Raw genomic sequence first — 16,256 nt, forward strand, 5'->3', positions numbered from 1 at the left:
CTACTGCCATGCCGTAACGGATGCATCGCGTCAAGTGTTCCCATCTATTATGGACGCACGTGTTTTATTGAACACAAAACGACAGGTCGGGACTTTGAGAGTAAAAAAGGGAGACTTTTTTGCTGTCACTTTTTTTCTTAGAGTATTTAAATTAGCTGACTTTATCGCATCCAGATTTGTGCTCTTGGTCGCTTCAGTTCGTTAGATGCTCTCTACACTGTTTTGGAGTTGTGCTGAGTATCAAAATACTTACTATCCGAGGTGTATGCATATGCACCTTATTTTGCATCGATATCTTATCTGCATACTGTAATTAAGCTACTATTCGGTTCGATTCTGAGTAAAGATATCAGTGTCATAAAGATAATGATTGAATGCAATTTATCAAATTGATGCTATCGAATTATCGTTATAGCGGATCGTATGACTTCCTGATAAATATTTTAATTATGTGACTTGACATTGAAAAAGAGGCTTTAATATAATTTGGAGGTATGCAGTGTAATTATGGTACTATCCATCATGGCCTTATTTAAAGTAAACTTCTTCAAAACATCACGCGTCCACTATATGATACTGTAACGTCCTTCTGTCGGACAATATCTACCTGACATATTCATTAAATTGTCTCTTACGTCACCACAGGAGACTGGGTCGTCTATTCTTAGTTTAGGACTAGACATCATAACAGTTTGCATAAGTGTTAGCGAACACAAACATACTACATCCACAATCTTGTCATAACCAACATGACTCATTAAAGGCGCCATAGATAACGTCAAATTTTCGTCAGCACTGACTCTAATCCTACCAGATAAGTCCGAGATAGCGATAAAAACTGTAGCTTTTATTTTCAAGGTGATAAAGCTCACATTTCCGTGTGCACCTCGTCTCATGGCCAGTTATGGTTAAGGAGGAACTCACGAAGGGCATACTGCACCTGACCAAATACTTAGTAGTCATGTATTTGTTCTGAAAAGCCTTGGGTTTTAAGTTACTACTTAATTGTCTGCTTCATGCTTGTAACTTCGTGAGGTACTTGGTAAAGAAAACTTCAAGGTCATCAACTGGGTAAACAGTAACAGGACATACATAATTAACCTATAAAACTTGCGTCATATAGGTGTTAAATTCTAAATGACCATACGGCGCACCCTGGGGAGACAATTTTTATACGACCTTGCTAATAGTAAACATTTTTTTGAATATCTAATGCTACCAAGAAAAAATATACGTCTTAATAGTATTGTGCAATTTTCTTCAACATTTGTAAAATAGGTGTAGTTTACGGCGAAAACATCATAATATATCTATGTACATAGCATTTAATTTACATTGACTTCTCAGTTCTCAAGAAAATGTAATCTGGGTGCAATCTCAGCAGTACTCAACAGATTTAATAACGTTTCGCTTTAGAAACCTTATCAGAACAATCGGAGATATGATTACAGACATTTTGAGTATATTTGCTACTTGATCCATGTTATTTAAATCAATAGTAGGCTATTTCATTAATATAACGCAACAGTATTTTACTTCAGGATTCATTCCATCTGGAAAACCCTTTTAAAAGCTGAGGGCAAGGTACTGCTGGCAAAAACAAGCCAGTTAATTATTTGCTAGGAGTATCAGAAACTTCAGCTTCCTATCAGTATAAGATTAAATTCCGTGGCTTACTTACCTCCAATACACTCATCGATTAGATATACATACTACTATTTATATAAACGTATAGGTTTCTTACACGTGACAATAACAAAGCATTTACATCCAATATAAGTTACAAGTTTTCCAACACATATAATTATCATATTAAGTAGCACAAACCGTACTTCATACTATTGCAAATCGTGTGCAAAGTCGATATGTATAATTGCATGCGTTGTTCCATACATAACTTAAGTATGGGTATATGTTTATAGTTACAAGTTTCCGCGTTTTACTGAGGTGCCTCTGCGCAGGTGACATCAGTGTAAACAGTATGATCGTGAACGGTTATTGCCTCTGGTCAAGTCATAAGCGAAAGCGATTTAATATAAGTACTGGTTAGCACGAACATAGACCAATTGGGCCATCTGTGTAAAGTACGAATACTGTTATCAAGGCTAGAACAATTGTTTATCTACCCCATTCGTTTGGCGTTCAGGTCCTATTCAGGCTAACATGCTTAACCATTTCAATATCTGGTTTAGCCTAGTTTCAGATTTGATTAAGATTTAGGGCGAGATACATATAATTTACTGAACATCTGATTTTACCAAACTTTTGACCTTCTAGGCTTAGAATTAAGTTGAATTTGTGCTTTTTATTTTCTTGTCTGAAATTTTATAAATAACAATTTTATAAAGCATATTTTTAATACCGGAACTAAACATATTCTTGTGACTTGAACCTCAATTATAATTATGTAAGAACACCATAAAAAGGAACTGTTGGAAACAGGTTATTAAAAATGTTGATTTATACCTTGAACATGATAAACTAATCAATTAAATACGCACTACGATTAACGTATTTTGCGTGACAAATTAACTTTAATGTCATAGTGACACTTATAAATTGGGTTCTTGTAACAAATGTTTAGCAATAGTAAATATTGCAATATTCTTACATAACTATAGATAGAAGGTTGTTTAGTTCAAAGATACGCGTACATGATTACGTACTGATTGAATCCTTAAAATAGTTGCCCATACATGAAGTGTGAAATATAGAGTAAGACTACATGGCGCTAGCACAATAGTTTACTCGCTACAGGCACTGAAAGCTTAAAATATTCAAACTATAAATTAAATATAATTTCACATAAATCTGATAAAATAACCGGCTATAAAACTGCATATTTCAGCTAGAAAATTAATGTTACAAGCTTTACACAGCTTTGGTCGTAGAAGGCATATTTATTGGCATAACTAAGCACTTCTCCGCCTACATAGAACCACACCTGGGTTTTGAAAACGGCACTCGTTCCATGACCTATGTTTATCTAACATTTTGAGTAATGTATCAATTTCTAACGCGTCCTTGGAACAAGTGAATAGAACGTGTCTTCGCATACATTTGATAATTGCTTGACAAACAGCGAAGGAGTCGGTTTGTTCAAGTCATTATAAATCACACAATAGAGTTACTTAACTCTTAAGGTGATGTTTGCTTCTATAATGTTTGAGCAAAAAACTTCTCATTATACGAGTATCATACTTTTTGCTACTCATACGTATCCTTTTGCAATTATGTAGGTATGTTTCTGTTTCATATGACCTTTTCAAAATATAGTCCAGGTACACATAAAGGTCATTGAAAATGGTTCGGTTCAGCGATTCAAATGAAATGTCGGGAAATTGTATCCGAAAATAGCTGTCAATGTATTTTCCTTAAACCGGAACATCACACTATTTTTAGCACCCTTAATTTACAAAAAAATATGCTGCTGGTATTTTTGCATATTCGCGTAGACAGAGAAGAGACCTTTAAAGTGTAGGTGCAACCTGATACTCCCGTAATGGAGTATCGTGTCACAGATATTGGCTTTGCTAATAAGGTAGTCTTAAAGGGAGAGCTTTTATACACGCCCACAAAGTATTCAAGTCCTATTGATTTGTACAACTTCGAGGTAAATCGCGCTTAGCTGGTGAAAGGGAGATGTGATAGATATCCTGTTATACACGGCTTGGAATATGTTAATTACAGATTTATTGATATAGACAACCCGAGTCTCAAGGAGCGGAAAACTATGCCTTAATAAATTCAAGTTGTCTGTAGGCTGTTGAGCTTATATCATCCTTACGTACTGAATTTCATATACTTAAGGCTTTGAGACATTACCTAATACTGCGGCCTTCGGCATAAAATGGCAAGGACGCAGGAATTACGTCTGGACCTTTTTTGTCTAACCTTGTTGGTGCCAGAATATGTCCCGTTTAGGATTGCGTAACATAATGCTGAACACTTCAACTCCAATCCATACCTGGCGTTATGACGTATGACGCAGAAAACAATACCAGTGTATGCAAAGTAATTTGAAACCGACTAGGCTCTAAAATCCAAAATAGCGCGTGAGAATGGAACTTTTTGCCAGAAATCAAAGCCTCTTTGTTTTTAGTGCTACAATGCGAAGTAAGAGGAAATTCTTTAGGCGCCTGGGATAGCCTGTCCATTGTTTCTCATTATCCGAATACTGTCTGAGAAATCATCTCGTCTGGTGTCCGCTTACTAGGCCTTATCTCACAATTACCATCACCTGTGATTAGCGCCGCATCACCGCGTACTTTCCCTCTTTGTTACGCCTCATCTCCACTTATCTGATCGACTTAACTATTCTCCATCACGTGAAGATTTTTTCGATAAAATGATATAATTGTAAAGCTATAGTTATTGTTCGTCTCGCGGCTTCGATATGTATGGCAGTCACGCGCCCGTCACCGCAGACAGGTTGACGCCCAGCGATCCGCAAAACACGTAACAATAGCTTTTAATGTTTTACTTATATGTAATTGAATGTTTTGATAAACATCTCTATTTATATCGAGAATGTTTCTATAATATCCGTTGCCTTTCTTTTGTGAGTTCTTGACTACATTTTTATTTACAAGTGGCGTTTTGCATTAATTATGTTAAATCAGTGCTTAGTAAAGTAACTGTCTCTCGAAAGGAAATACAAATAAGCTTATCCGACTTTAAATGAATGAATAATCAAATCGCAGCGGTAATCATACTTTCGATTTCTGTTTTACAAACATTCATACACTTGCCAGCATGTACTTGCCATGAATAAGTTATTACTTGATTGTTTAGCTTGGCTTGTGACACAGTGAAGGTTTTACAAAAATAATCTTCTATTATAAGGTATTTAAGGCTCCAGACTAAACTTTAGGGTAATTAGATGAATTGAATCTTATTAATGGTGGTTCTGCGTCACCTTCTGTTAATATGAACAAAATAGGACCACTCACCATAATCTTTGTACAGACTGTAGCAATTAGATCTCGAGTGCAATGTAAGCAAGCGGATACGTAATCTGAATAAGTGGTGTATGATAAGGAATTGTGACTGTTACTCAAATAACACAATCATTGTTTTCACATTGAATCACTTTTTAGATTTAGCTTAGATATTTGAATCACTACATATGGTCCTTACTTTTCGCCACATCCATGCAATTACAGCAAAATCATGTTCATCGTAGACAGCCATAAATGACGAAAATAATTCTAAAATCCGTTGAGGAAAAAAAGACAAGTCTGAGTCAAAGAAAACATCTCATTTATTTGCTTTTATAACTAATTCACAAAACTATCTTAAACGCCCACTGAGTCTTTAAAGACATTTAATATGCCCAACAATGGTGACTGGGCACTCATGATTCTAGAGAAAGTGAATTTCGTGGTCACACAGCGTGACCGTGGGAACTTGATATCTTTGCTTATCCGTTTATTAAGTAATTAATGTAACCGTTCCGTCTGTTAACGTTTCCGGGGTACTGTCTGTCAACATGTGGTTCCAACAGCTGTGGATGCATCTGGCTGATTGCGCTTTCTACGTTTTTGTAGGTCTGTGTCCAATATATCCAAGTTTCGGACTATAAAGGGAATATTTCCCCAAAAATGTGAGTGTAGGTTATGTAATCTTAATCCAGCTTCGCAGTTTGTATGTTAAACAGTAACCTTGTTTATGTTTAGCAGCGACAAATACATTATCGTTTATCACCTGTTACAGCCTAACATTAACGCGACAACTTTCCAACACGGTGGCAACAAGTTCCAATATCTCTACTTCAAATCTACTCCATTAAACCAAACCTTTCTAGACCTAACTGCCCTTTCTATACATGCTTACGTCACTTTAGACATGAAGCTTAATTTATTTTTGCTTTTTTTCCAGACTGGTTCCGGCAAGACCTACACGATGGGCAGTGGCTGGGAGGGCGAAGGTGATGGTGATGAAGATCGTCGAGGCATCATCCCCCGAGCCATCCGTGACCTGTTCGCCGGCGCAGAGGCGAGGGCCGATGAGGCGCGCGCACAGGGCCAGCTCCCACCCGAGTTCTCAGTACAAGCGCAGTTCATAGAGCTTTATAATGAGGATATCGTTGATCTGCTTGATCCTGCTAAAGATCCTTTTGCTAAGGTATTGTTTTGTTTTAAGTTTTCTCTTATTTCTTGTGTATTCCGATAGTTGTAGAGACAAAATTGCAGGGCCCAAAAGCCGTCGATCACTCATGAGAAATTCTGGTAGATCATTTGCAACTTTATCATACATACATGCATACATGCAATTTTATCCTCAGTTTAAACATTAAGTAGGTAGCATTTAGGCAAAAGTTAACGTACAAATATTGCAAAAATTAAATGTCATTTTATACGCGACGTAAATAAATGTTGCTAGTCAGGACCGCCGTGTATTTCATGCCGTGTCACTATTGCGGAAACGTTTGGACATTTGTGCGAAAAAATACTGAAACATACTTTATTTACTCGCACTTACGATAACATTGAACTGTCCAAATGTTTGCTCTTTGCGCCAACTGTTACGAAAACTTATGCAATTACAGGTACCTGTGTTTACATGTTGAAGTAATTATCAATGCAATTGTTCGATTATTGACCTTCAGTTCTTCTTAGTTATGTTATCAGCTGTTAGTTCATTAGTTAGTAAATATCGGTATAATTACATATTGTATTTAATCGGGTCCGGTTTGGATTATCGTTTGGCTTGATCACCTTGTATCCAGTGTCGTCCTCATGAAACTGTTCAAACCAAGTAAACTGTTTTGGACTGAGACCTAAGGCAATATTTACATAGTCAGCCCCTATATTACTTATCTACTATATAAAATATATTATAGCTGATATCCAGCCATTTCATCCGCGTCCCGGGGATACTTCCTCCCGTACCGGCACTTACTCCGTATAGTGTAGCTTTCCAACACTGAGAGATTTCAAATCGGTTCTGAGTTTCTTTAGAGTACAAACAGACAGCAAAATCGTTCTTCTTTATTTTATTAGTATAGATTAACATATCTCTACCCAAACCAATTCCCAAATCACTAACCCATATCCACTCGTGCGACAAATCAGTGCCTCATAGAGTGAAGGCAATCTAATTGTTTCCCTGAAGAGCACTGAAGCGTGCTATCTTTACATGCCCGCATGTTTCATATTCATTTATCAGCACGTGGATTGGTACCACTCCATATATGTATAGTAATGGGGTATTGGAAATAGGGAAACGGTTATAGTTATATCCGTTTCGTAAGTCATGTGGATGGGTTTAATTTTTCACCGTGAAATGCACGTTTTGGGTAACCTTTCAGTTTGAAGATGTCACTTTCATTAAGCACGTTACGAATATTTTTATATGAGACCTCGAAACACTCCATTCCAAAAAATTTCACTTCTCGAGTCCTTTGTCTTACGAAACGAATCTTTCAGGGCGCACTCAGGATAACAGAAGACGGCTGTGGCGGCGTCAGAATAGTTGGAGCTTCAATGCGAGCAGTCAGAGGCGCCAGAGAGGCTCTAGGGGCACTTCGAGCTGGTGCCTTAGCCAGAACAACAGCAGCTACCAACATGAACTCCTCGTCATCACGGTCACACGCAGTATTCACACTCTTACTTAGACAAAGGAGGTTGGCACCAGATCAAGATACGACCGTCGATAGGGAAGCGGATTCGGAGGCACCTGAGCAATATGAGACACTGACTGCGAAATTCCATTTTGTTGATCTAGCTGGTTCCGAGAGATTAAAACGCACAGGTGAGAAATTCAATAAAACTCATTGACTAAAATCGAATGTACACCCTTATATAAATTCGCCTAAAATTAACCAATTCTTCTAATACAAAAATGTTCCTTCGTCACACAGGGGCAACCGGCGAGCGCGCAAAAGAAGGCATATCAATAAACTGCGGCCTCCTTGCATTAGGAAACGTAATATCAGCCCTTGGGGATCGATCTCGCAAAGTACTGCATGTTCCGTACCGAGACTCAAAGCTCACGAGGCTGCTCCAAGACTCCTTAGGAGGCAACAGTAACACGGTCATGATAGCCTGTGTGTCCCCAAGCGATAGGGACTTCATGGAGACACTGAACACGTTGAAGTATGCGAACAGAGCGAGGAATATTAAGAATAGGTGTGTGGTGAACCAGGATCTGACTTCGCGAACTATACATCAGTTGAGGCAGGAGGTAGCGAGGCTGCAGCTTGAGCTTGCTGAGTATAAACAGGTAAATTAATTGACTATACGATGTTCTGAAACTTCATGATTACCCATCACACCCATCATCTTATTAATGTCCTATTTTCTTGTAGGGCAAACGCGTAATATCAGAAAACGGCGAAGAAGGCTGGAGCGATGTGGTCCAAGAAAACGCGATCCTCACTGGCGAGGTGGAGTCTCTCCGACGCAGAGTGAAAGCGATGCAAGGCACTATAGAGCAACTATCTGCGCGGAACAGTGAGCTCATTGCGGAGAAGGCACTCGGCAACTGGGGACCTAAGGATGGCAGCCCAGATGCTAATGAGTGCTCACTCACGTCTCTTGTACAGGTAAAACTAGTAGTAATTTATAGGTCTACCTATATAGGATACATAAGGGAGAGGTTCATTGGGTCCAATTCGAGGACCATAAAAATTGTTCCGTGTTATAAGAAGCATCAAAGACTTTTTTTAAAGATGTATTAAAAAGTCCAGAGATACCTACATGTAATCTTCAGCTGCATCAAAAAGTTCGGAAAAGGCGACGCACACCGTTTATTAACATTATTATAGCTGAATAAAACTCAACAATATTTCGTTCTTTTCAGGGCTACGTAAGCGAAATAGAAGATCTTCGAGCACAGTTACTGGAATCAAACGCGATGTATGAAGCGAGTCGCAAGCGCGAGGCGACGGTCGCACGGACGAGGCACGACTCCGTGCAAGATCCCTCGCTTATCATTGATGATGCTAAACGGGAATTGTATAAGGTATGTAGAGTGAAATTCCTCAGTAAATAATCCGAGTCCACCACACCAAACTCTAGGTATCAATTAGCTATCAATGTAATTTTTGCGTAAATAACTTATCAAAGTATTATAAGTCAAGGAAACTGCTTCCTACACCCGGATAAAAACAAAACAATGTCCTTTCTCAGGGACTAGGTGTAACTCTGTGCCGAACTTCATTTAATATGTCATTTGAAATACACAGTAACAGCCAAACTAACTTTCGCATTTTAACATTAGTCTGTTTTAACCATCCTTAAAAAACACCATAATATTTTTATTGCAGGAAAAAGAGCTCCTCGCTCGCAGTATGGGCGAACTAGAATTCCAGCGCAAACTGAACATGAGCGAGAGTATGACGAGTGCGGTCGACGACAGACCCATCGGCGAGAGAGAACGCGCCGAGGGAGAGAGTGCTGACGACTCAGAACCTTCCGACGGTGATGGAGAACCGAGTGATTCGGAGGAAGAGGACTCGGAGGCTAAAGGTAAGACAAGGAAATGGCAAGTTAAACTTGAGTGAGAGTATGACGAGCGCGGTGGACGACAGACCCATCGGCGAGAGAGAACGAGCCGAGGGAGAGAGTGCTGACGACTCCGAGCCTTCCGACGGTGATGGAGAACCGAGTGATTCGGAGGAAGAGGACTCGGAGGCTAAAGGTAAGACAAGGAAATGGCAAGTTAAACTTGAGTGAGAGTATGACGAGCGCGGTGGACGACAGACCCATCGGCGAGAGGGAACGCGCCGAGGGAGAGAGTGCTGACGACTCAGAACTTTCCGACGGTGATGGAGAACCGAGTGATTCGGAGGAAGAGGACTCGGAGGCTAAAGGTAAGACAAGGAAATGGCAAGTTAAACTTGAGTGAGAGTATGACGAGCGCGGTGGACGACAGACCCATCGGCGAGAGGGAACGCGCCGAGGGAGAGAGTGCTGACGACTCAGAACTTTCCGACGGTGATGGAGAACCGAGTGATTCGGAGGAAGAGGACACTGAGGCTAAAGGTAAGAGAAAGAAACGCAAGTTGAACATGAGTGAGAGTATGACGAGCGCGGTGGACGACAGACCCATCGGCGAGAGGGAACGCGCCGAGGGAGAGAGTGCTGACGACTCAGAACTTTCCGACGGTGATGGAGAACCGAGTGATTCGGAGGAAGAGGACTCGGAGGCTAAAGGTAAGACAAGGAAATGGCAAGTTAAACTTGAGTGAGAGTATGACGAGCGCGGTGGACGACAGACCCATCGGCGAGAGGGAACGCGCCGAGGGAGAGAGTGCTGACGACTCAGAACCTTCCGACGGTGATGGAGAACCTAGTGATTCGGAGGAAGAGGACTCGGAAGTTAAGGGTATGCTAGTACAAACAAAGAACTAGTATATGATGTTCAAAAAAACGTCCATTTTTTCAAAATGAGCGCTTCGAACGTCAAACTTTAAAAATAAAACCGTTTATAAAAACATATCTTGTAAAATTGAAATTGTATAACGACATCTTTTTTTATGAAGTATATGAATAAAAAACACATGGATTTATAAGTTAAAGAATTAGATGACAGTCTCGAAAATTAATATTGTTCTTATATTTGAGAATAATACATTTTTCTGTACTTTTTATCAAGTCTGCGGTGATTATGTAATAAAAAAAAATCGGTAAAAAAACTTTTAAGTTAAACGGTTTTATCTTATGTGCACTGAAAACTAGAAAATAAAAAAATAGTTACTTACCTGTCAACCTACGTAGGTGGTCCCGGTCATATTAGACTAAAATAAAAACGTGGGGCCCATAAACTATTGCTGTAGTACTCTCTTCTAGAGGTATAATAGGTGTGGATTGCATCGACTTACTATAATCGTAACTGGAGATTTTGACAATCAATAATCAGCCGTAGCGGCTTCACCAGCGAACGCCGAGCTCATGATCTACCAAAGTATAAAGATATGCTTTGGCATAGGTAGGATTTCACAGGGGCCCCACGTTTTTATTTTAGTCTAATATGACCGGGACCACCTACGTAGGTTGACAGGTAAGTAACTATTTTTTTATTTTCTAGTTTTCAGTGCACATAAGATAAAACCGTTTAACTTAAAAGTTTTTACCGATTTTTATTTTCTAGTTTTAGTATTTAATGAAAATGCCTACCGAATATTCCTCATTCTATCTAATTCATTTAGTGCATCATTATTACACGGTCTCTTACCTGAAAATTTATTACAATCCAATTCCTCAATACATAGCCCTTCCAGATACTTTTTTTTGTAACGACCCCAAAAATCATCACATGACCTCTCCTGCTGTGGGTCAGCAGCGGTGAGGGAGTGCCAGACCCTTGACTAAAAATCGTTTTGTTCCGTCGTAGGCCTTTTATGTACCAGGGCCGCGGTAACTCTTTCGAACAATCTCGCAGCCCAGGCAGGCCTTGGCCCTGTTGGGCCCCGCTGGAGTTACTGACAGTTTTCTACTTGTGAAGCCCTTTCATTTGATACCCATATTGGTGGGATTGATAAAAAATTGTTATCAGCCATTTGGTAGCGGCGGCCATCTTAGATTTCAATTTTGCATAGTAAATTGTATTCTACTTGTTGAGACCCATCAACATGGGTATCAAATGAACCTAAGTTATCCGCCATTTTGTAGTGGCCGCCATCTTGGATTTTAATTTTATATAGTACATTGTATTCTACTGGTTGAGAACTTTCATTTGATACCCATATTGATGGGATTGATAATACCTACGTTATCCGCCATTTTGTAGCGGCCGCCATCTTGGATTTCAATTTTTTATAGTATATTGTATTCTGCTTGTTGAGCCCTTTCATTTGATACCCATATTGATGGGATTGATAAAATCTACGTTATCCGCCATTTTGTGCCGGCGGCCATATTGGATTTACAATGTTATTGATATTACTATATTGTATTGTCATCGGAATTAAACGTGTATACAAAATTTCAGATTAATCGGTTGACAGGAAGAGGGTGAAATTTGAATTACTAAATTTGACCCAAGAATGAATAAATAATAAATAAAACAAACTGGGTGAGCTAAATAAAACCGTTTAAAAAGAAAGCGATATTTTGAACCTTATTGCAGTAAACTTACGTCTCATATTTTTTATCAGGTCAACGCGTCCTCTCAGCCCAACTGGCAGCTCTCAGCGAGGACATAGACACCAAAGCCCGGTTAATAGAACAACTAGAACTGTCACAACGACGCCTACAAGCGCTGAGGACGCATTATGAACAACGCCTGGATACGCTACACCATCAGATTAAAGCTACCAATGATGAGAAGGATAAGGTGCTTGCTTCGTTATGTAAGTAATATTTTTTTACCGATTTTAAAAGTTGTTGGGTCTCGATTTGGATGTGTAGTTTTTTTTTCCTGAATTCAAAAATAGGAAGTTCTCAGCTTGAACTGTATGTTTGTATGAATATATGTTTGGGCGTGATTATCTCACATTTAGCTGAACTGATTTCGATGCGGTTTTCAGTATTTGTCACACATATGATATCGTTTTTTTATGTACGTTCACCTATTAAGAAGGGCAGGTACCTATTTGAAGATTTCTGAGCAGATTGAAAATGGTCCCGTAGGTACAACGCTATAAGTCACAGAGTACTTAAAAGTATTTATCTTTATGGTTTTCAATGTTTTTACAGTTGTATATAAACTTTTTTTTACTTTTATGTTTTCAATATTTAAATATTAAAATGTCCATTCCTCTTCCAGCTACACAAGCCTCCCCTCCAAGCGAGAAACTAAAGCGCGTTAAAGAAGAGTACGAGCGCCGCGTCGCAGGCATGTCGCGCGAGTTGAAGCGTCTTCAGGCGGCACAGCGCGAACACACGCGGCTACAGCGCTCGCAGCAACAGACGCAGCAACAGATATCCACGCTAAGGAGCGAGCTGCAGAATATGAAGAGGGATAAGGTTAGTGAACACCTGCATGTCGCGCGAGTTGAAGCGTCTTCAGGCGGCACAGCGCGAACACACGCGGCTACAGCGCTCGCAGCAACAGACGCAGCAACAGATATCCACGCTAAGGAGCGAGCTGCAGAATATGAAGAGGGATAAGGTTAGTGAACACCTGCATGTCGCGCGAGTTGAAGCGTCTTCAGGCGGCACAGCGCGAACACACGCGGCTACAGCGCTCGCAGCAACAGACGCAGCAACAGATATCCACGCTAAGGAGCGAGCTGCAGAATATGAAGAGGGATAAGGTTAGTGAACACCTGCATGTCGCGCGAGTTGAAGCGTCTTCAGGCGGCACAGCGCGAACACACGCGGCTACAGCGCTCGCAGCAACAGACGCAGCAACAGATATCCACGCTAAGGAGCGAGCTGCAGAATATGAAGAGGGATAAGGTTAGTGAACACCTGCATGTCGCGCGAGTTGAAGCGTCTTCAGGCGGCACAGCGCGAACACACGCGGCTACAGCGCTCGCAGCAACAGACGCAGCAACAGATATCCACGCTAAGGAGCGAGCTGCAGAATATGAAGAGGGATAAGGTTAGTGAACACCTGCATGTCGCGCGAGTTGAAGCGTCTTCAGGCGGCACAGCGCGAACACACGCGGCTACAGCGCTCGCAGCAACAGACGCAGCAACAGATATCCACGCTAAGGAGCGAGCTGCAGAATATGAAGAGGGATAAGGTTAGTGAACACCTGCATGTCGCGCGAGTTGAAGCGTCTTCAGGCGGCACAGCGCGAACACACGCGGCTACAGCGCTCGCAGCAACAGACGCAGCAACAGATATCCACGCTAAGGAGCGAGCTGCAGAATATGAAGAGGGATAAGGTTAGTGAACACCTGCATGTCGCGCGAGTTGAAGCGTCTTCAGGCGGCACAGCGCGAACACACGCGGCTACAGCGCTCGCAGCAACAGACGCAGCAACAGATATCCACGCTAAGGAGCGAGCTGCAGAATATGAAGAGGGATAAGGTTAGTGAACACCTGCATGTCGCGCGAGTTGAAGCGTCTTCAGGCGGCACAGCGCGAACACACGCGGCTACAGCGCTCGCAGCAACAGACGCAGCAACAGATATCCACGCTAAGGAGCGAGCTGCAGAATATGAAGAGGGATAAGGTTAGTGAACACCTGCATGTCGCGCGAGTTGAAGCGTCTTCAGGCGGCACAGCGCGAACACACGCGGCTACAGTGCTCGCAGCAACAGACGCAGCAACAGATATCCACGCTAAGGAGCGAGCTGCAGAATATGAAGAGGGATAAGGTTAGTGAACACCTGCATGTCGCGCGAGTTGAAGCGTCTTCAGGCGGCACAGCGCGAACACACGCGGCTACAGCGCTCGCAGCAACAGACGCAGCAACAGATATCCACGCTAAGGAGCGAGCTGCAGAATATGAAGAGGGATAAGGTTAGTGAACACCTGCATGTCGCGCGAGTTGAAGCGTCTTCAGGCGGCACAGCGCGAACACACGCGGCTACAGCGCTCGCAGCAACAGACGCAGCAACAGATATCCACGCTAAGGAGCGAGCTGCAGAATATGAAGAGGGATAAGGTTAGTGAACACCTGCATGTCGCGCGAGTTGAAGCGTCTTCAGGCGGCACAGCGCGAACACACGCGGCTACAGCGCTCGCAGCAACAGACGCAGCAACAGATATCCACGCTAAGGAGCGAGCTGCAGAATATGAAGAGAGATAAGGTTAATTGCTAAATTATTTTTATTTAAAGGTTTGGACCCTGGAAGGATATCGAAGTTCCTGCTCAAGTTTAAAAGGAGTGGAGTCTTCAATCATTCGAATATTATGTATTTCTCATCATAAACAAACATACATGTATATTGTATTTATAATCATAGAATATGCACTAAACATAGAAACCTCTGTGAGCCTTGTGTTCCCTATGAGGAATAACAGAATATTATCATCATCAAAGTTTTGGCCCCGTTTGTGTTAGGATGCATAAGATATGTCATGAACGTATAGTTACCGGCACGGATATTGAGCTCTCGGCAGAAGAGTGGGGATCGCTTTGCGCACTGTACACATAAGGCAATAAACCAATAAATAGCTTCTGCTCAGGTGAAGGTCAGGGCTCAATATCCGTGCCGATAACTATATCACATCTAAATCGACGTGTAAAGGGATTAAAACTTTAGGGAGACTTGAGCCCACGGGAGAAATGTCAAACTGAAATAAAAAAACAACTTGTATTTCCAGGTAAAATTAGTACAACGCATGCGCGAGGAGGCTAAGCGACATGCTCAAGCTGAAGCACAACGTGCTAAAGAGGTATGATGAATAAATATACCGTTTTCAAAACTTCGAATTGGTCCATTTAAAGGCGTTTAATAATATATACCTCACTACACACTTATTCTTTTTAGGTTGCACAACTGCGCAAAGAATCCCGTAAGAACGCGAACCTAATAAGATCACTTGAAGCTGAAACTAAAATGAAAGAAGCGGTAAGTCCACTATCACTGAAATACTATTAAATATAATCTCGGCCCACTGTATGTGTATCTTCAATCTTACTTACTCTTCTTGTATTCAGGTGTTGCGTCGCAAACAAGAGGAAGTTTCATTACTAAGACGGGGGCATCGCGATAAGCTTAGCAGTAGAGCGGCAGGCAGGTTACATGGTAAGAAACAAATAAATGAACAGCTAACTATCATAGTGGCGACAGAGATGGTGCTAAACAAAAATAGTTCTAAGTATATACACACATCTATATGTTTATTTGTGACCCGGTAATTTTTACGTGTCTATTTAAGACGGCATGTATTAAAGACGCGACTCGCGACACAATGTGACAATTAGTCTACTTAAATTTCAAACGAATTACCATCCGTTAGCAAAACGAATCGTTTCCGGCTTTTGCGCTTCAGAACACATCTTACGTAGAACTTATTAAACCATAATTACCAGATCGTTCCCGAGCCCGCAAGAGCACATCCTACCGCGAAGCATGGTCTCGGCTCGAGTGCTGGGTGTCACGCGCATGCGCGGCACGATGCACGCTCGGTGAACTAGAAGCCGCGCTCGAACGATTGCTGCAACAACGAGAGAAGGCCAGGAATAACGACCAGGACCCTGATGCTAAACATCTGTTGGGATACCTCAGGGAGTCTATTGCTGACACTCAGGCGCAGATCATGCAGATTGAGGTAAATAAAATGTTATTTATTCGAAAGATGTCGGTTTTTTTAGGACTAGTAATAAAAGCTCCGATAAAAAAAGAAGAATTGACCTTAACAAAATACTAAATCTTCTGCCTATAATACTAACTTTCCGACTACTT

At 41.3% G+C, this 16,256-nt stretch overlaps 1 protein-coding gene across 1 annotated transcript in view; it reads left to right on the forward strand.

The window, feature by feature from the left end:
• Positions 1 to 16,256, forward strand: part of LOC110372898 (kinesin-like protein KIF21A) — a 67,265-nt gene that overhangs the window by 28,299 nt on the left and 22,710 nt on the right. Inside the window, exons 4-15 of the mRNA XM_064043669.1 lie at positions 5,881 to 6,126; positions 7,431 to 7,755; positions 7,865 to 8,226; positions 8,312 to 8,548; positions 8,806 to 8,967; positions 9,272 to 9,473; positions 12,104 to 12,298; positions 12,715 to 12,914; positions 15,172 to 15,243; positions 15,339 to 15,419; positions 15,509 to 15,596; positions 15,884 to 16,122. Coding sequence (XP_063899739.1) covers positions 5,881 to 6,126; positions 7,431 to 7,755; positions 7,865 to 8,226; positions 8,312 to 8,548; positions 8,806 to 8,967; positions 9,272 to 9,473; positions 12,104 to 12,298; positions 12,715 to 12,914; positions 15,172 to 15,243; positions 15,339 to 15,419; positions 15,509 to 15,596; positions 15,884 to 16,122 — 2,409 coding nt within the window. The remainder of the gene's footprint in view (positions 1 to 5,880; positions 6,127 to 7,430; positions 7,756 to 7,864; positions 8,227 to 8,311; positions 8,549 to 8,805; positions 8,968 to 9,271; positions 9,474 to 12,103; positions 12,299 to 12,714; positions 12,915 to 15,171; positions 15,244 to 15,338; positions 15,420 to 15,508; positions 15,597 to 15,883; positions 16,123 to 16,256) is intronic.

The sequence above is a fragment of the Helicoverpa armigera genome, chromosome 3 (genome assembly GCF_030705265.1).
Source record: "Helicoverpa armigera isolate CAAS_96S chromosome 3, ASM3070526v1, whole genome shotgun sequence".
NCBI lineage: Eukaryota > Metazoa > Arthropoda > Insecta > Lepidoptera > Noctuidae > Helicoverpa > Helicoverpa armigera.